At 37.7% G+C, this 21,657-nt stretch overlaps 2 protein-coding genes across 2 annotated transcripts in view; one reads left to right on the forward strand and one right to left on the reverse strand.

Annotated features, from left to right (window-relative positions):
- The window catches only part of Defb109b (defensin beta 109B), a 101,775-nt gene that overhangs the window by 57,420 nt on the left and 22,698 nt on the right, over positions 1-21,657 (forward strand). The window lies entirely within an intron of this gene.
- On the reverse strand, positions 990-3,832 carry LOC104861207 (beta-defensin 130B). The gene is made up of 2 exons (XM_010622589.1): positions 3,778-3,832; positions 990-1,171 (listed from the first exon to the last, which is right to left on the reverse strand). The coding sequence occupies exons 1-2, from the start codon at positions 3,830-3,832 to the stop codon at positions 990-992; spliced, it is 237 nt and encodes a 78-aa protein (XP_010620891.1).

The following is a 21,657-nucleotide window of genomic DNA, read 5'->3' on the forward strand; positions in this document are numbered from 1 at the left end:
CACCTGAGAAGCCAGTCCTTAGGAAGCTTGGTCATTCGGTGACGTCTAGGTAAGTGTATAACACGTTCATCAGTGTAGGCACTCAGAAGCCACTTCAGCCTTGGTCAAAGGGACCCAGCAACTGTTCAAGCTTATGACTGCCTTGACACCAACCATGTGGTGTTACTTCCTCAGGCAGAATGTAAAACTTATGAGGTCATGGAAGCTTCCACTCAGATTTTAGAAGAAGGCCTGGGAGGGTAGGCAAAAAAGAGCGTCACCGTTATAATCCCTGCCAAGACCCATGACAGAACAGTGTAAGAAGTGGGTAAGGTGAACCTGAAAGTGCAGTGCATACCCCATTGAAGGGCTGGGATTAGACCCTAAGACCTCGCTTATGTTAGGCAAGTGCTCTACCATTGAGCTATAATAGCCTCAGCCCCCAAAATGAAGTTTTTGTCCCCTAATGAGATGAAGAAGAGAACTAATACTCCATTTCAGATCATCAAGCACTATCTGTTTCATACTCTTAAACTGGATAAAGAAGAGTAAAAAAAATAAAATGAAGTACTTCTCAGCCATAAAGAATGAGAAACTAGAGACATTTATAGCTAAACGGATGCACATTGAGGCCATACTCTTAAGTGAAATAAATAGGATACATGTGTAAATACTGAGTAGTTTCTCTGGTGTGAAAAACTAAAAGTGTAAATAAGGATGAAAATGTATAATTGATAAACTTTAACATGTTTAAAATTTCATTTTTCCCCTAAAAACTCGTATTTTGTATAAATATGTTCAGGGTATGAAGTTCTGTTATTTAGACAATTCTTGTAGTTTCTAAGAGGTTTACATGTCCATCATGAAGAAATGTGCCGGGGATCAGTACCTGTGGAATCAGGACAACATTTATTTCCAGTTAAGGGAGAAAAAAGCCATTTTGTTCAACAGAAGCTTTCAAATCTTATCCAACTGTTCTGGAGTTTGAAGGTCTTACAGCTTGCTCCCATCTAAGGAGATTTTCCTTTTGGAACTGGTGTTGGATAGGGTTCAAATATCCACCACTTTCTACAACATTTTTTTGTTTCATTACATATACCAATGGTATCTTCTGTAGTTGTACATGATATGTTTTTGCATACTCCTTTCAATGCAATACACTGCTTCTCTCCTGGGATAACACCAGTCTTTCCTGCACAGGAAGAAAGTTTACAGATTAATTCACTCTGAAATTATTTCAAATATACATGATGCCATAACCCCCAAAGGATGGCTTATAGATATCAGACACATACTGCCTACATGAAAAGTTCAGACACTTTGACAAAAGTAGGAGGAGGGAGAGGAGCTAGGAGCATGTGACAGTACCCTTCTTGGAGGGGCAGGCTGATTTCTAAGACTTTAGGGATGTTCCTCACGTGGAACAGTACATTTTGAAATGTGTAAGACTATTGTCTCCATAAAAGAGTAGGTGTCTTCAGTATTTAGTGGGTGAGGCACAGCTTGACTCCTTTTCCTATATAATGAATTGTCCCTTGCCAAATGCCAATAATGCCTCCACCGAAATGCACTGTTGGAAAGAAAGTACCCACCTGTCCACCTCCCATCTGCACTGAGATAACCCTCACCAGATGGTACGTGTCCTTATCTCTGTCTCCTTTTGCAGGAAGTCTGTCAGTTCTTCAGATACCATCGTAACTAACTCCCTCTTCAGTAGTATAGAACAGTTGACTTTCTTGAGTCTGTTATATATAATTATATATAATGTCCATTATATGGAGATTCTTAAAAGGTACCTCTACAGAGTAGAGAGAGATTTCTCTTAGGGCTGGAATTCCTTTTGCCCTAAATGTTCTCGTATGCTTTCCTAATTCATCTGGCTGCTGAGAAGCCCACAGGTAAGGTGCTGGTTCAGCTGTATTGTGTACACAAAACACAGACTTAATTCTCAGCTGCATAGCAGTCCTGTCGTCTGCTCTTTTTTTTTTCTTGGAGAAGGGGAGGGAATTAAAGGATAAAAAAATTATCAAGATGTAGTTCCGGGGTGGGGGAAGGGGATGTAGAAAGAATTAGTATGTATTGTGGACATGTACCAAATCCCCATGAAGAATGTAATCACTAGGTACTGCAAATGAATTTGATTCTGGGAAAATAAAAGGGGGATGACGGGAAGGGAAAGAAAAGAATTGAGATGTGTTATATACATGTACCAATTCCCCACAATGAATGGAACCATTATACTGCAAACATGTACTAATAAAATTTAAAATAACTAAAAATTAAAAAATGTTACATCTATACATATATAAATTCTTCAATATGAATGTAACTTACATATTATAAACTAATAAAAAACACTAAACAGTAGATGTGCTTTCAACAAAATTTTACCTCCTATACACATGACGTACTGTTGATTTCTAGAGTATTTTCATCTTGTATAATTGAAATTTCATACAAAACTCCTTGGTACACCCCTAGTACCTACAAAACTTCATTCTAGCAACTATTTCAATGAGTTTGACTATTGTAGATACCTCTGTCCAAATGGAATCATGCAGTATTTATCTTCAGTGCCTGGTTTATTTACTTAATGGCTCCCAGGTTTATCCATGTTGTCACACATGGCAGAAATTCTTTTTTAGTTTCCTCAATATCTAAGCAAAAGAGATTGAAGCAAAAGCCTGACAGAAATCAGAGTTGCCATTTTATGTGTGTATTCACACTGGTGGTTTTGTAGGAACAATGATAACTCAGATTAAAGATACATGCAGTGTTGCCTTTATCTGTGTAACTGTAGCAAAATCATATACTTTATGTGGACATAGTTTCTGTTATGTAAAATGAAAGATCTGATCATTAAAGTGCCTTCTAACCTTAAATGATTATCTATACCACATGTCACTATGAAGTGTGTCTGACCACAGCTGTCTTCTGACCAATGCTGAGAAATTAAATGAGAATTTCATAAACTTTTTTTAAAGCAAAAGACAACTATATATTGGGTAGATTCCAAGAAGTTCATAAATTAGGCAACAGATGAGTAGATTTCATTGTACTTAGAATATCAGATGTGAACCAATGAAGAAATCAATGACCATAGACATTATTTGATGAATGTGAACATTGTGCCATTGACAGTGGACTAAAGAATTTTACTAGTTACTATGAGGATATGGATGAAACATTTAGATGGTGACTATATTCAATTTTAATTTTAATTCTACATTTAAATGTTCAAACATCAGAATTATGGGTCCTAAATATGCAATTTAGATTATTAAATGCTTGCTACACTATTTGTCCTATGTTTAAAGTTTCACCATTGAAGCTCCATTATATTGTGCATTCTTTCCTCTGTCTCAAAATTTATGATTATTACTGAAGAAACCCTTTTTGAGTTCTGTCTTATTTTCCTAACATCCACCTTCACGTATATTTCTTACCAGGAAACTATATACATTCATTCACTAACCAACTCACAACTAGTGCCTTCCATCTTTACTCTTTTTGGACAGTAGGCCCCACTTGATAAATACACACACTAAATACTAAGCCTTTTTCATGTCAAGGCTTCTTTACCTCTGTTTCTCTGGCTGGATCCTATTTTTAATCATGGACCATTTTGGCTCCATTTTATATTTGATGAAACTCATCTTCTCAATTCTGACTTTATGGGTTCCAAATGAGATACTGGATTTTTGAATATCAAGCCTTGCATGGGCATATGAGTTATAATGGCCAATGAATAATTGTGCCTCCTAAGAAACCTACCTCTACAATCATCTGCCATCTTACCTTTTGTTATTACAGTCATAAAGAGGAGAACGGGAAGAAGAGAATGGAATCTCATGGTTCAATAACCAGTAGAGTGGTGAGCTCTTAGTGGTGGCTGAAAACGCAGTGCTTTTATTTGCTTCTGGGGGCCTGAGGTTCCCCTTGGTCAGTGAAGCTTAACAAGGAAAGAAATAAAACAATTTCTGATACAATATTTTCAAGTCTTGGAACGTCTAAATTTAGTGAAAAATTAACCTAATTACAGGAAACCAGATGGCTAATTATTTCCTTTTTTGTGGTTTTCAATTTGATGAGATACAGATACATATGATGATTTAGCTCAGCAGTGCAATCAGGAGGTATTTTTTAGCAGACAGATTTTTCAGGCATGTGTTCCACATCATCAGCATCATCAAATCCTCAGAACACAGTACATGTAGTTCTGTGTCTCCCTCTCTAGATAAAAGCATGTTTAGAAGGAGAAAACTATTCAGTGTCAATCCACTGTGAGCCAGAGAGCTTTATATATTTTCTGGCTACATTCCTAACATCTTCCAGATCGTGAGTAACTAACAGAGGGGCAAATCAATTTTTCTGAAAGAAATTGAATTCAGCATCACTGAGAGTATCATCACTAATCTGATATAGGAGTAGGGAATTTTATATAGGCTGGAAAGTACTGGTGTCTTATAGGATGAAGAACAGCTTTCTGTGCATAACGAAAGAGTTCTACTTTATTCTGTTTTTTTTTTTTTTTTTTTTTTTTTTTTTTTATTTTTTTTTTTTTTTTTTTTTTTTTTTTTTTTTTTTTTTTTGCTGAAGAGTGCATACAGGTTTCTATTTCTGAATACTGATTCATATAGTGAGGACAGTTTTTACTCTACTATGTTCCATCAGATCAGATTTATCCCCAAGCAATGTCTTTATGAATAGAATCTATTGACTTGTTACCTTATCAATAGAATGCTTGCTACTAACCATGTAAATTATGTGTATGATATTAGCTTATGATATTTCTTGATAAAATCAGTCATCACACTGTCCTGCTTCTGAATAATCTACAGTGTATGCCGGAACATCCTTTGGGATGATATCATCTGGAATAGTGGTCTCTTTTGCCAGAAGAGGAACCTCTTCTGGAAACTCTACTGACAGAGATATAATCAGTGATGTCTCACTGACTATTCTGCCACCAGTGGGATCTACATATCTTTATTGTGGTGGCTTGCTGGGCTTAACCCCAAGGCATGGAGTGAATTCTTGCTCCTCACACCACAAGATGCAGCTCCCCTCCAGCTACTGCCAGCCTCTGTAGCTACTCTGTAGGTTGTTGGTGCCCAGCACACTGCATTACTTCCTTAGCTCCACCTGACTTGGGTGCCATTGTACAAGTCTTTTGTTGAGAGATATATTCAAATGATTTCACAATATTTGAACTGTTTCACTATATTTTGCTGGTTTGTTTGAATACATAAAGATAATTGATACTTGTCCTTTTTTGCCAGGGACTGATTAGATCCTTGGATACTTATGGGGAAGCGGATGATGGAGAATAAAGAGAAACAGGCAATATTCAAGATACAAGGTAACAGGGAAGAGTCTGCTTCTAGTACACAGGCTCAACAATCTCTGTGGTTGACCCATTTTTATTAGCAAGCAAGAAGCATAGGGGAAGGAGTCAAGCATCATTCATGGAACAGTAACAGTTGAAAAGATATTTTGAGAAATAGAGAACAGGTTAAACTTTTACAAGGGATTATGTGAAAAAGGAACAGGTCCTTCCCTCTACCTGGATGCCTGCACAAATTAATAAAGAACTAGCATTTTTACATTGTCCTCAGCAGATGTTATCTTGCCATAGGAGGACTGTGATTATGAACTGTCAGTCTCACCAACCAGAATGCATGCAGCCTTCTACATAAATTTCTGTTTCTAAGGCAAGTCACATTGCCCTTGGGACTGTAGGGCATAAATCGCACATTCTGACCCCCCAAAATTCCTCACATAGCCTGGTCCCCAACACTTTGTCAAATAGTTTGCAATACCTTCTTTCATTCTATCAGTTGTCTCTTGACTCTGATAATTGTTTACTTGGCTGTACAGATTTTTGTTTGTATAATTTCATTTGCCAAGTGTTACTGTTATGGTTTTTGCTTTTGGGGCATTATCCAAAATTTCTTTGCATACCCTTAAATATGAAAGCATTTCCTCTATATTTTCTTCTAGCAGTATCATATATTTGTCTTGAGTTGATTTTTTGAAAGAAGGAAATGGTAGGGATCTACTGTTGTTCTTTTCCATATGGATATCCAGTTTCCCCAGGAACATTTATTGAAAAGGTTACCCCTCATTCAATATGTGTTTGTGGCAATTTGTCAACAGTTGGGTATAAATGTATGGGGTTATTTCTGGGCACCCTAATCTGTTCCATTGGTCTGTGTGCTCTTTGATTGTTTAATATGTTTTGTGTATTCTGCATTGGGTCAAACATGTTTATGAACTTTGTTTTCTGGAAATGGATGTTCGTATTTTCTCCCAGATTTCAGAAGTTTCAGTCATGTTTATTTAGATAAGCTTTCTGTCCCTGTCTTTCTGTTTTCTCATGCATGCCTCTCATAAGGAAAGTATTAACTGTTCTCCTTTGGATATGTTCAAATGACTGGTCAATGACTTGACAGATATTTTCCTCTTTTGATGAATATTGCTTTTGATACTCTACAGTGGATTTTTCATTTCACTCATTAGAGTTTCTGTTCCAGAATTTGTTTGGTTTTGACTGCAAGTCAGGATCTCACTTGTAGTTCAGGCTAGCCTTGGATTATGTAGCCCAGGGTAACCTCAAACTTGCAGTGGTCCTCCTGCCTCAGCTTCCCATATGTTTGGATTACAGATGGGCTCCCTTATGCCTGGCTTGTTTAATTCTTTTTGGTGATGTTTATCTTTCTGTTAAATTTTTGTTTTATATTATTTTTTTCATTTCATTGAATAACCTCTCTATATTCTCTTTTAACTTGCTGAAATTCCTTAAAACAATTATTTTGGATTCTGTGCCAGTCAATTCATAGATATATATCTGTTGGGGTCCATACTGGAAAATTATGTTATACTTGTAGAAAACTATTGTATAGAAATGATTGTGGTATCAATTCTTCATTGTTTCATGCCTTCTTTGTTGATTTATACTAATGTTTGTATGTTTGATGAACAATAACCTTGCTTTGGTTTCGATCTATAATGCCTCCCATCCAAAGCCTTGAGTGTAGGTGGAGTTTTTGAGAGTTGATTGGATACACATTAGTGGATTAGTCCACGGGTGATTTCATAGCTAAAAATGCTTTTGGGAGGGGAGGCCTTGTTGGAGGAGGTGGAACGCTGAGGGTGTTACTTTGGAGGGTATATCTCCCTCCCTGGCTCTTATCCTGTGCTTCCTGGCTGCCATGAGTTGAGCACTTTTCATCTTCATCTGTCCTTCTGCCGTTCTGTTCCTGCCTGGCAGCCAGCGAACCACGGACTGAAACCATGAGCCCAAATAAACCTCTCATCCTTTAAGTTGTGGGTTTCCAGCAATAGGAAAATGACTGAAACTTTACAGGCTAATATTTGTGGGGGAAAATTCCCTCTTGTGGTTGGGTGGATCTCATCTTGTGGACGGTGCTTCATGAACAGAGTGGTAGTCTGAGTTCCAGTGATGTCACAGTAGCATATTCTATATAGTTTTGTCAGCTGTTGGGTTTGGTGCTTGTGATGATTACAGGGTAGTCTAGTGAACACAGCTATTTGTGTCTACAGGAGCAGTGAGTTCTTTTGGAGTCTCATGATGACTGCTGATATATTCTCTTTTTCTTTTACTGAGATATTTGTGGCTGAGTAAGGAAAAGAACCCCAACCAACTAGGTTTCTGGCTGAGGGTAAAGGAAGTAGGAAATAGTGGAAGAAGAAAGCCATAAATATTTGATATGTAAATCTGTGTCAGAAGTTGTCCAAAATCTACACTTGTAGGACACCAGGAAAAGTTGCTCTTGGAAGGTTTCAATGAACTAGAAACAATGGTGACTTGTCTCTTTGCCTGTGATATGTTGTGTCTATTTGTGTATAATGACCATGTTTTCTTTTTCATTCTTCCCTTTATCATCTTATATATGTGAGTGGAGATTAATTTTACTATTTAGTCTGCATGTTAACAGTATTTATGGTAACTGTGACTATATTAAAGAGTATCACATAAAATTATGGTGATACTAGTAATAATTATCACAACTATGAGCATTATGTGTCACCTGATTTGGGGGAATGCATGAGAAAATCACTTGTTAGAGATATAATAGCATATTTTAAGCTTGGGGATTCCACGTGCAGTCCAGAGTACATACATTGTATGTTAAAAGCAGCGAACTTTGCTTCTTATCTAGAATTCACCCTTTTGCCTGCTCTCTAACAGTGAATCGGAATTATTTAAAGGTTTTTCCTTTGCCAGGTGGCAAAATGTTGAACTAGGTTGTAAATGGTAATTTGGTAACATTGCAGGAAGAAAGGGAATTTGGTTCTTGAGTCAGTGCACCTGCTCACCAGCAGACTGCATTGTAGTACTTGCATGGTCTGGCTACTGCAGAGGATGTTGCTTTTATAGCGCCATCTCCTGGACTGCAAATGATTTCTCCAGCCTTTGCCTACTGCAGTGTGGGTGGCATCTTCAGAATCAGGCCCTTGCAGGGAACCCAGGTTTTCCGCCATTCACCCCCTGCATCACATGGGGGTTAGCAGCACCCAGTTGTGCTTTTTGTGGTACAGTTTTTATAGATTGCTTCTGGTGAGACATCTACATATGGTGAGTTTTTTTGTGACACCCTAGATGGTAGAGGTCTTGTTGATAGAACAAATTATGTGTGACCAGAGAACTTATTGAAAAGTTTATGTTTCAATATTTTGGTAGCTGGAGGGTCCAAACATCGTGATGCAGGCATCCTGATGAGAACTGCCTGGCCATGCCACCACATGGCAAAAGGAGCATGAGTACTGGCAAGGAAGCGAGAAGTTCTGATGGTGATTTTTGAGTACTGGATACTCATAAGTTCTTAGGTAGTCTACTCTTACCCAAGCCTTTGCAAAGTTTATTTTATTACCTTGTAGAACTTGACTCATAAAGAAAAATAATAGTAAAGGGCAGGACTGCAATCTTCATGGCTGAGAAAAATAAAAATCTTGGCTTCATTTTCAGGAGGCAGAGGAAAGTTCTGTCTGTGATCTCTAGAACCAGTGGTATGTTCTTGGGTGATAACTGTCCTTTTGTACCTCATTAGGGATAGTTACGGGGACAAGTGTTCTTTGTATGCCAAATGGCCTTCACAGGAGAACTAAAAGTCCTAGTTTTGTTGGACACTCATTCATTACAAGGTTGTGGGTGTCCAGTTTTGAATAGAAATCCTGGTTAAATAAGAACATAACCTACAAACATCTTGGCAACAGATTAAAGCTAACAAACGAGTGCCGGCTGTATTATGTTACAGTGAGTGGTCTTCGTTGAGAAGCCAGCTGGTCCAGTTAGTGATGAGATACTTGAGTACTTTCAGACTCTCTAACCTGTCTTGGAATTATTCACCCCACTAGTGCTTTGTGTGTGGTGGAGAGCATAATGTATTGCGTATTAGTTTTCTGAACATATATTTGCCTCCACTGCTAATATGTAAACTTTTTAACTGCTAAGACCAGGCTGTACTGTTCAGAATTGGGGAAGAAATTGCTTGATATGATCATTTATTCTCAAATCTTCCTTTCAGTTGGAAGGATGCCACACAGTGAAGTGCCACTGTACATGGAGGCGAGGGGTCCGAATTGGAGTTGTAAACCTCCAGATGTGCTACTAACTGGGATTATGGGCACAGGCAGGCAGTTTTTCTTTTTCTTAAATATGATTTTATTAATATTTAATTGTAGTATTTACATTTCACAGTCGTCTTGTGGAGTGGGTGCAGGTACACAATACAGCTTGTCTCTTTTTTAGAATTTACTCCCCTGCCCCCTCTCCCTTTTCCTCTAGTTCTTCTTTCCCTCTTTTCATTCTTCTAGATATTTTTAATCTTAGTTCATGTGTATGGCACCTAATGTCCGCTTTCATTGAGGTTATTGGGATCTTGTACCTGGCGTATCTTCACTCTGCTCATTTTCCCATCTTTGGTGAATGTTTTTGTGTCTTCTATGGAAGGCATCTTGTCATCTGGAAGTAAGAATGACTTCTTACTGTCCTACTTGAACTGATTGTCTTTCTTTCTCTTGCCTTAGGGTTCTGGTTAAATTCAAAAAAGAAGCAAATAAAAAAGCCCCCTAAAAATCTCAGAAACAAAACAAAACAAAAAACAAAGACAAGGTATAATTACAAACCTTGACAAAAGCTTCATGGAGATGAAAAAATGATTGACAGTGAGGGCTGTGGCTGATTGAATAATTAATGTGGAATTCCTTAACTGCTGTAGAAATTGACAGGTTGATTGACAAAGGCTTAGCGAATTAAGTTGTTTTTTGCGCTTCACTTTTGTTCTGTAGGTGCAGTAGGAAGACATCTGTGGTTGGCAGTCTCAGAACCAGATTTTGTAACAGGAGCTGGTTAATTACCATCAATGCATTCTAGGGGAAGGTGAAATAAACTATGTCCTTGTCACCTGCCCAGTCCTTTCTTCTAAGCACAGCTGCCTCGAGGACCAGGCCTGAATGAATGAGTGCCTATTTGGGCACATGGCAGTGGTCAAATCATTAAACAATAGATCTCTTGTATCTGAGAAGTTTTAGTGAGGACAGAAGCCCCAGAAAGCAAGCTCAGGTGTCTTAAGAAAACTAAAAGAGCCTGTCAAGTAACAGGACATTTGCAACCAACACCAACTTTGTGCTTTATGATCCAGCACAGTCTTTGTATAACTGCAGCAAAGATGCCCCTAGACAGGCAACGGGTAGATTGACACTCAGAAATGAACTGGATTTCCAATGACGGTAACACAAAGACCTCTAGAAGACATGTCTTCCAATTCTCAAAATCTGATTTGTGAAGGCTGGGGAAGCAACTCCCTCCACACACAACCTAGTAAACGGTGCACCCAGATTTTGTAGTGGGCCCAATATGGGGCAAAGGGCCTTTCTACATCCTAAGTTTGAGTTGAAGGAGAAGGAGCTCCACAAAGAGCTAGGAGGAGGGCCTGCAGGGACCCCAGGTCTGGGTTGGGGGATCCAGGAGGTACATAGGCAAGAGGAACAGGAAGAACCAGGGAAGGTCACAAATAGGGTCAGAGTGACCTGAGCCAGGTGTGTAGGACACTTGTGATGGGTGGAAGGTTCCCAGGAGTAACCAAGGGACCTGCGGCCTGGATTAAAGGCTGGAAAAGAAATGTGAGATAGGAAAGTGCCAAGGGACATGAAGAGGTCTGGAAGGACCTTAAGCGGTGGGCACTGAACCGAGCCTTCAGTGTTGAACCCCAGACAGATGAGCCAAGGGAAACAGAGGGACTCAAGTGACATTTCAGAAGTGGAAGGAAGAAATGTAGAGGGACACAAGGAAAGATGGAGAGAAAACCCAACGTGGAATGAAGTACGTTCGGATGGATGTAAGTTGAACAATGCAGAGGTGCAGAAGGACCCAAGGAGCTGTGAAGGAAAATAAGCCTGATACATGGGACTCCCAGGGCCACAGAGTTGTCGTGTCTGGGTTGAATGCACCAACCTGAAGATGGTCCCAGGTCCAGACTCAGTCAGGTATGGAAATCAAGGAATGGACTCTAAGGAAGTTGCCGAGGGAAAGTTTTACTGCAAAGAAGCAATACAAACACCTGTGAAGTAAAGGTGGTTCCAGAGCTGAAAAAACTCCAACGTGGAGCCTAGGGTTTGTTTTCAGTGGAGCTTTTGTGGCCCTCTTTGACCCCTACATCAGTCTTAGGGTAATGGGTTCTCGTTGATTTTTCAGCTGTTAGTAGGGGTAGGACGTGAGCCATCCAACCGCTGTGGACTACCTGGTTGTTGTAAGCAACTGGCCTTGAAACATTTAGCATTATGTTTTCTTTCAAGAAACTGTAACCACCTCCATGCCTGCCACTTCCCCCTTTGCTCTGGGGCCTCAGTCTCTGTTCTGTCCTTGTCTAACAAAGAGTCCCTTTCTCGATGGAGTGACCTGAAGCCCGGTGGATAGAACTGCGTAGAAGTGGAGGAACCTAAGCAAGGGCTGAGCTACCAGAGGAGGCTGGCAGGGACTAAGGGATGCTTGGACAGATTCAAGAGCCATAGAGAAACCATGACTAGTAGGGCGGGATCCATGGATATGCGGAGGGACCTTTGCAGGGATCAGTGGACCTGAAGTCTGGGGAAGGGAATGAAGCAGGCCTGGAGGGACAGGTGCAGATGTGCAGAGACCTCCCGCTGGGAGGATGGTGTGGGAATCCCAGGGGTAGGGTGATAGAGGAAGGAATGCAGGACAGGACTTGGAGAAGCCCAAGGAGGACCTGTGCGAGAAGCCTGGCTGTGGCCGCTGGTTCTGATGTGTATGGGACCAAGGCAGTGGGCCAGAAATGGACAATTCTGTGCAGAGGGATTTTTTTGGTACCTGGGACATCTTTTGTCTTTTGAGTGTAGACTGACAGTTGAAGGTTTTCTCACATGGATGGCTTTCACAGTGTTTCTTCTCACCCTGTGTTCTCCTGTAGTGTAAGTTTGAAAAATTAATTCTTTTCCAATAAATGACATTCATACACTTTATGAAATATATGTTCAGAGCTTTTAAGTAAAGCCTTTCTTAAACATGCCATTTTTGTGGCCTTTCCCAACTATAAGTCATACTGTGTGGCCTGCGTGGTTAGCAGGTGACAAAACATTTCTCACATTGGTGATATGGGTGATTTCTTTCATGCATGATTACGCACGATGGGACTGTTCACATTATAAGTATACAGTGTTAGAGTGTGAATTAAGAAATATTGTATCCAAAAGAGTGAAAAAGAATCATACCACAGTGATATATGCAAACCCATGTTTATAGTGACATGGTTTGTAATAGCTAAAAATTGGAAACAGCCCAATTGCCCATCAACTGGAGACTGGATAAAGAAAATATGGGATTTTAAAAAATGAAATAGAGTACTACTCAGCCATAAAGAATGAGAAACTAGGGCCAGGGATTTAGCTCAGTGGTTCCGCTGCCTGCCTTGCAAGCACAGGGACCCCAGTTTGATCCCCAGTACCCCCCCGCCAAAAGACTTTCAAGAATGAGAAACTAGAGACATTTATAGCTAAGTGGATGCATATTGAGGCTATACTCTTAAATTAATAGGACACATGTAAATACTGTATAACTTCTCTGGTGGGATCAACTAAAAGTGTACATAAGTTCAAAATTATAATTGATATTGTGTAAAAGGAAGAAAAGGTCTAAAGGTGTTTCGGAAGTGGGAGTGGTAGGGGAAAGGTTAGAAGGGAAAGAAAAAACATGAGAAAAGGAAAAATATGGAAACAAAGTCTAGGTAAATAGGAAAAGGTGGAGGGGGGATGAGAGGCCAGGGAAATCGGGAAAAAAATAAGAACCAAGATCTGTCATGTAAAGGTACAAGATCTCGATGATGAATGTAACTGTAATGTATACCTAAAAGGTATCAATAAAAAGTGTATTAAAAAAGAAATGTATCAAGTCACAGTAGTCTGTTAAGTCTTATAATTCTTTCCAATTAAATGGTCTTTGTTAGTGTGACTTATCTGTTTTTGTAAGTAAATAGACTGTGGTTTTTGATACACCAATATATCTTCATATGATAGTTTCATTAAGTATGAATTCTAGACTAATCAGTTAAATCCACAGGTAATATTTCCATTTTAATTGCATGATCATAATATGCTATTACCAGGTAGGACCAGTATTTTTTATTGGTAACTTCACAAATAAAGGATTATTAGATTAATATAGGTGATTTCATTTGTTTTATGGTCTAGGTGCAATTATTCAGTTTTTTGTTAAGCTCATCATAGTACTGAATATATGTTGAATTGTAAATAATTTCAAGGTGCCAAGAGCTTCTGGTTTAGAGAGTGTTTAGTCTTGTCTTAGGATAGGCTATTGTGCTTAGTTACTAACTTTTCTCAGTTAAATTTCTTTATTTTCCATTCAAGGATTCATGTACATAAAACTTACTGTTGGCTTGATGGTATGTGTTATATTCCTACTCATATATTGAAGGGTTATCATTCCTTCTTCTTGCGCACACCTTTCTGTAATAATTGCAAAAACTAATTAACATGAAAGTAAGAAAATGTAAAAGATAAACACCATGAGGTGCCATGTATTTGCTGCTCTGGTAACACATGTCAGTGTAATATTATGTCAGTATAATATTAGAATTCCACAAGTAGACAAATGATAGAATTTGCACAAATATATGGAGGTGGATTGATAAAATTTTGATTGCTCAGTAGTTTATACAATAAGTTACTGAAGAAATGTAAAAGCGCACGGAATCAAGTGAAAATGGAAACACAATATACCTCAAACTTTGGGACATAGTAAGGGCATCCCTAAGATGGAAGGCTGTAGCTATTATTTACAATTTTAAAAATCTAAGATATCTAAAGAAAACAAAATGTTTCGTGTCAAATAAATAACAACAGTGAACCAAAGAGGTGACCAATAAACCAAATAATAAACATAAAAGCTGATTTATGAATTAGATGTGAACTAAAAAACGAAAGAATCAATGAAAGAAAATTTAAAATGTAAAATTTTAAGAATTTATTTCTTTCAGTGAGTATGTTTGCTCTATATGAAGTTTGCAGGCATGTGAAGAGGGATTAAATGCACATAGCACAGTGTGTTCTTTTTTGATCCTCTTTCTAGTCACAGCCCCTCATATCTGAGTAACCTTTTCTCATTTTCTTTTTCAGTTGATTTCATCATCCTTTGATCATGTTTTTGACATACAATCTTTACATTCATTGTGGGTGTTTAGAATGTGCATGTGGCATATCTAAAATCTTCTTACTTCTCCTCCTAATTCCTCCTCCCTGTCTCATGGGCACCTTCACATTTGCGTGCTCTTTCCTTTTCTTCAATCTATTTTCTAGTTTCTCTTTGTTTTTACTTGGCCTTACTCAAGTGAGAGATACCATACAGTGTTTCAGCTCCTGTGTCTCATTTATTTCACTCAACATCAAATGTCCAGATGCATCCATTTTCCTATAAATATCTCCAATTCATTAATCTTTACAGTAAAGTAGTATTCCATTATGTACAGTACCATATTTTCTTTGTACATCGATCTTTGTGTCTTCCACATAGAGTATCATGTCATCTGCAAATAATGCGAATTTGACTTATTCCTTTCCTGCATATATCTCCTTTATTTTTTCCCTCATCTGATTTCTCTAGCTAATGTTTTAATACTATGTTGAATGGAATTGGCAATAATGGCCATCCTTGTTTTGTTCTTCATTTAGAGGAAATGCTCTGTTTCCTTCCTTTAATATGATGCTGGCTATTAGTGTGTCATAAATGGATTATAACAAATTCAGGTATGGCCCTTCTATAACTAATGTTTTTAGTATTTCTTATTGTGAAGTAGTGTTGGATTTTGTTAAAAACCTCTTCTGAACCTATAGATGTGATAATGGATGTGGGTTTTGTCCATTTATATGGTATATATCATTTATCAACCTGCATATTTTGTACCCTTGCAACTCTGGAGTGAAACCTGCTTGTTCATGATATATGATTTTTTTGATGATGTCTTACATTCTATTCACTGCCATGTTTCTGAGGATTTTTGCAGCTGTGTTCATTAAGACAGTGAAACACTTTTTTTTTTTTTTTTTTTTGGTTGGGTCTTTGTCTTGTTTTGGGATCAGAGCGATGCCTGCTTCCATAAATGTGTTTGGAAGCATTCTATCCATTTCAATTTTATTGAAGAGTTTTAGGAATGTCAGCAAGAAAACCTTAAAGATTTCAGCATAAGGTCATGTGCATTTCTTTAGTTGTTAGTTTTTTTTTATTACCGTGTCAATTTGATTATTTATTATTGCACTGCTTAGCATTTTTGTGTCTTCTTGGGTAAGCTTTAGTAAATTGTATGAATCTAGGAATTTGTCCATCTCTTCACAATTTTCCAATTTGTTGGAATATAATTTTGTTGTTATTATAACTTGTCAATGAATTGGATATTTGTTTTTTTTCTCATTGAGTTTATTGGTGGAATATAATTGTTCATCGTTGTTACTGTCTTCAGGTTTTCAATTGTGTCTGTTGTAATGTTGCCTCTATTTCTAATTAGATCAATGTGAGTCTTTAGTCTCTTTTTCTTGATAAATTTAGCTAAGGGTTTATCTATTTTGTTCAGTTTGTCAAAAAACAAGCTCTTTGGAGATTCTTTTTTAAAAATTGAGTTTATTGGTACTTTTAAAGTATACAGTACAGTCACATTCATCATTGGGATCTTGTACCTTTTTTACATGACAGATCTTGGTTCTCATTTTTTCACCATACCCCTGCCCTACCTTCACCCCCTCCACCCTCCACTATTTACAAAGACTTTGTTTCCATTTTTTCCTTTTCTCATATTTTTTCTTTTCCCTTATTGCCTTTCCCCTACCTTTCCCACTCCCTTTGCACTTTAGCCCTTTATTCCTATTTCACATTACCAGTTATACAATTTGGATCTTATTTACACTTTTAGTTTTGCACACCAGAGAAACTATTTGGTATTTAAACATGTGTGTCTTATTTATTTCACTTAAGAGTATGGCCTCAATATGCATCCATTTTCCTATGAATGACTCTAGTTTGTTATTATTTATGGCTGAGTACTACTTCATTTCATAGAAAAACCACATCTTCTTTGTCCAATCTCCAACTGATGGGCAATTGGGCTGTTTCCAAGTTTTAGTTATTGTAAAACTGTGCCACTATAAACATTGGTGCACATCTCTCACTGTGGTATGATTCTTTTAATTCTTTTGGAAAGATACTCAGCAGGGGGATGACTGGGTCAAATGGAACCTCTAGTCCTAGTTCATTGAGGTATCTTCATATTGATTTCCACAGTGGTTGCAAAAGTCTGCACTCTCACCAACAATGGAGAAGGGTTCCTTTCTCCCCACAACCCTGCCAATATTTGTTATTGGTTAACAACCATTATTTCTGGGGTGAGGTGGAATCTCAGTGTTGTTTTCATCTGCATCTCTCAGATGACCAGTATGTTGCACATTTTTTCATATATTTATTTGCTGCTTTTACTTGTTTATCTGAGAAATGTCTGTTCATTTCAGATGCCCATTTTTGAACTGGGTCTTTACATTTGGGGAGCCTGATTTGTTTTTGAGTTCTTTATATATTCTAGGTAATAGTCCTTTGAGGAGCAGCTGGTAATTTTTTTTTTCTCACATTGTAGGTTGTCTCTTAGTTCTGTTGATGGTTTCTTTTGCAGTGCAGAAGCTTTTTAATAAGATGAGATCCCAGTTGTTGATTCTTTGTGCTAGTTCCCATGCTACTGAGGATTTATTCATAAAGTCTTTTCCTATGCCAATATCTGAGAGTTCTGCCTAACTTATCTTAAAGAAAGTTTAATGTTTCTTTTAAAATATTTAGATCTTTAATCCACTTGGATTTTAGGTTAGCGCATGGTGAAACATAAGGGTCTAGTTTTAATCTTTGGCAGGTTGAAATCCAGTTTTTCCAATATAATTTATTTATGACCTTGGATTTGGCAGTGACATTTTACATGCAAGCCCAAAGGCATGATCATGAATGAAATTGAAAACCAAGATGTCACTAAAATTAGCAACTTTGCCTATATGAAGGAGATTCTGAAGACAATGAAAAGTGAAGTGAGTTATTGGAAGAAAAAAATCATGCAAAACCCTTATCAATAAAGTCTTGGTATCCAAATTATGCAGAGAATGCTTAAAACACAATTTAAAAACAAAGTGTCCAATTACAGTTGGGCCCAAACACTGAACATTCTGTGAATGAGATTATTTTCATAATTTCTTTCTTATTATGTTCATCATTGGTGTAGAGGAATTCTGTTATTTTTGCATCAATTTTGCATCCTGCTACTTTACTAAATTTGTTAAATAGCTCTTAGTGTTTTTCAATAGAGTTGGGGGGTTATATGTAAAATATCATATAATTTGCAAATAAAGACAGTTGAAGTTCATCCTTTGCTATTCTTGTCTCTCATTTGTTTTTCTTACCTGATTGTTCTGGCTGAAGTTTCAAATACCCTATTAACGGGAGTGGTGGCAGTGGACACTCTTGCTTGTTCCTGTTTTTATAGAGGATACTTTCAGTTTTTCCTTACTATAATGTTGGCTATGGGCTTGTTGTAAAAGACTTTTTATCAGATTTAATTAAAGTATTTATACCTAGTCTGTCTTCTATACCTTATTTTAAAATGAGTTGATTGTTTTAATTAATACACTTATTTGGAGCATCTTCAGGCTTCCAGAAAAATTGAGCAGAAGGATAAAGTTCCTCTCTGCCCCCATAACACCCTTATTCGTCCAACTAAAAACAGCTTGCATTATTGTAGTTCAGTTTGAGCACTTCTCTGCCATTACTGATGCATTGTTATTAAGTGAAGTCTCACTCCAGCACTCATATTTCCATCATGCATTCTACGGACCCTGGTGATAATAGTTTCACCACACTAAAATTGACTGTGTTCTAGCTATTCTTCCCTCTTTCTCCCCTAAACTCTGGAAACCACGGATCTTCTACTGTTTCCATAGTTTTGCCCTTTTTTTTGGAATGTCATAGAGTTGGAATCATAACACACGACCTTTTCAGACACAAGGTATTTTTCCTCATTATCTTTTGGTGACTAGATAGCTCATTTCTTTTTGCCACTGAATAATATCCCAGTGGGAAATTTTAAAACCATTTGTTTATCCATTTAGCTGTTGAAAGATATCTTGTTTGCTCCTATGTTTCAGCAATTATGAAAAAAGCTACTCGAAAGTGTCATTCATGTGCAGGATGGTGTGGATATAAATTCTCCACTCACTTGGGTAAATTCTAGGAATCATGATTACTGAGTTGTATGGTGAGGGTACTTTCTGGCAGTCATTCTTACCTGGTGACCAGTTTACACTTTGTGTTTTCCAAGTGATTCATGGATGTTTCTGTCACTCTGCCTTTGTTCTGTTACTTGAGATTGATGGTGTTTCCAACTTTAGCCATTCTATCAAGCATGCAATGGTATTTTTCTATTTTAATATGCATTTCCAAAAGATGTATATTTTTCCTATGTTTATTTCCCAAGTTTTTAGCAAGAAAAGATCCAAGGGGACATAGATAAAGAAAAGCTATCCTCTGCTCCTACATATACAGAGTAAATATTGTTGAAATGGACACATTGCCAAATGTAATAAATAGATTAATGCAATTCCAATTAAAATACCAAAAGCATTATTCACAGAACTAAAAGTGGTAATCCTAAAATTTATATAGAACCAGAATAGACAGAACAATCCTAATTAAAAAATGCCAATAAATGTGGCCAGTATAGATTTCAAGTTATACTTCAAAGCTACAAGAATAAAATTAGCATGGTACTTTCACACACAAAAAAGACACAGATCAGTGGAAGAAAAGAGAAGACACAGAGATAGCCTAATGTAACTTTAGACATCTGATCTTTGACAAAGGAACTATAGACAAATACTAGAGAAAATGTAGCCTCTTTAAAAAATGTTTCTTGAGACCTCGTTATTCACATAGAGACGAAACTAGACTCATATCTTTCACCTTGTACTAAAATTAAATAAAAATGGATCGAAGACGTAAGTATAAGAACAGAAATGCTGAATATGCTGGGAGATAAAATAGGTAAAATGTTTGAAGATTCAAGCATAGTCAAGGGCTTCCCAAATAGAGACCCAATTGCTGAAGTAACAGCTCTGTGAAACAACAAATGAAACTGTACCAACACGAAAACTTCTTCCCAGCAAAGGAAACAATCAACAGAGTAAAGACAGAAGGCTGACATGAGACCCAGGAGGCTCTCATTAGAGCAGTGTGCTGTGGCGGTTCCAACCAGGAGAGCATGGGTGTAGGCCAGTACATGTGGATGTACCATTAAGTATCCAGTCACTACTGAAACCGACTACTCCTGCAACATGGGACAAACCACTGTATATGAACGCGGCAGGGTTTTGCTCATAAATTTGAATCTGTTGCCAAGTGTTTGTAGATTGTGTTCCTGTAGCTTGGTTTTGTGATCAAAACGTTGCACCCACATCTTTCTAATGAATTGTCAAACTGAACAAGGGCAACCGTTCTTCCCACGAGGTCGTTTAGCACACACAGAACACTTCTGCCCATGACTATCTATAATGAGAGTACAGAAGGGAATTATTTTCCAGACAGACACAATTCAAGAGCCACAGAAGGAAGTGTTTTCTTCCTGCTGGAAATAAAGCTAGCTTTCGAAAGTATATTTTTATTGTTTATTGGTGCATTTTAGGTATGCATTACGATCACATTCATCATTGGGAATTTGTACCTGTGCATAAAATATCTTGGTTCTTCTTTTTTCTCCTTTCCTCCCTTCCACTCTTCCACCTTTCCCTATTTACAAAAAGCTTTGTTTTCTCTTTTCCTTCATGTCTCATATTTTTCTTTCCCATTCTTTCCCTTCTCCTGTATCCCCCCGATTTACCTTTGCTTTTGGACCCTTTCTTATTTCACATTATCTGCTTTACAGCTTGAGCCTCCTTTGCACATCCAGTATCTCTCACCAGAGAAACAGCTTGTGTGCCCTGTTACTTCACTAAGAATATGCCCTCAGTGTGCTTTTTGTTCTTTCTTCAGACCTGAAAATCTCTGTCCTCTTTTAGCATTCTTCTATGGGTTATAATAAACTTTGCAGGGGCTTGGATAGAGTAGAGTGCCTAAGATCTTATTGGGATCAAATACTCAAAGAAAAATTGTAATTTGCTATGCCTGAAAAGGGGGTCTCAGAGGAAATCTGAAAACAGCCATTGACTGAGAGTCTTGCAGCCGCCTGACCAATGTCACATGTAGTCAAGGTTGCTTCAGGTGCTTTTCCTCTTTATAGCTAAATGTGAATATACTGATGCAGGTTTACTAGCAGTTTCTAAATGCAGATACAAAAAATAGGCATTATTCTACTAAATTATTGTCTCTAAAGCTCCTCTGCTTTCTTCATGTAAAAAAGTAGCAATCCTAAGACATTTATTTGTTAGTAAAAGGCATGGCAGAGCTGCAGTGATCCTAGGTAGAAAAAGTTGGTTGGGGAAGCCTCCTTGAAGGAATTACGATAATCTAAGAAATCTCTAATCCATCACCTTCAATGTCTTGTTCCTTCAGATTTAACTATGTTCTCAAAGATTCCAAATCATCCCTTGTCTTCCCTTTACCTTTTCACAACCTAGCAGGGGTAGACCTGAGACATAAGGGTCAGCCATGACCTTGTAGTGTACTGTGTCTTCCTGTGTTCAGCATGCAAGCATGAATCACAGGTAGAGCCACTTAGGAATATGTGTAGGTCTTCTTGCTGTTACCCGAGGAACTGACCAGGAAATAAAAATAGGTTTATAAAAATTCCTATACCTTCTGAATATGTAGACCCAAGGAAGATAAGGAACTAATTCCTGTACACAAGGAGGAATATTTTATATATTCCTGAGAAGGTGGGACCTCAATGTTTGGAAAGGAGTGGGAAAGCTCTCATAGATATGTGAGAATATTGAGAATTTAAAAATTTATCCAGAATACTTTATTATTTTGCTTCATGTTTACCTAAAAGCACTTCTTAAAATCTACAACAAAAGATATAATAGGAAGCATGTCTATTCTTGATGAATATAGAATTTACAATCTAAATGTTGAAGGGCAATGCCAAATATGCTTCAGAAAAAGTAATCTGCAAG

Source organism: Fukomys damarensis, unplaced genomic scaffold (genome assembly GCF_012274545.1).
Source record: "Fukomys damarensis isolate Sample0158 unplaced genomic scaffold, DMR_v1.0_HiC HiC_scaffold_18, whole genome shotgun sequence".
Lineage (NCBI taxonomy): Eukaryota > Metazoa > Chordata > Mammalia > Rodentia > Bathyergidae > Fukomys > Fukomys damarensis.

Bases quoted from the DNA above. Each gene is read 5' to 3' on its own strand.
- LOC104861207 (XM_010622589.1), bottom strand. From the start codon at position 3,832: ATGAGATTCCATTCTCTTCTTCCCGTTCTCCTCTTTATGACTGTAATA. The intron at 1,172-3,777 runs GTAAGATGGCAG...CTTCCTGTGCAG, and splicing joins TATGACTGTAATAACAAAAG to GAAAGACTGGTGTTATCCCA.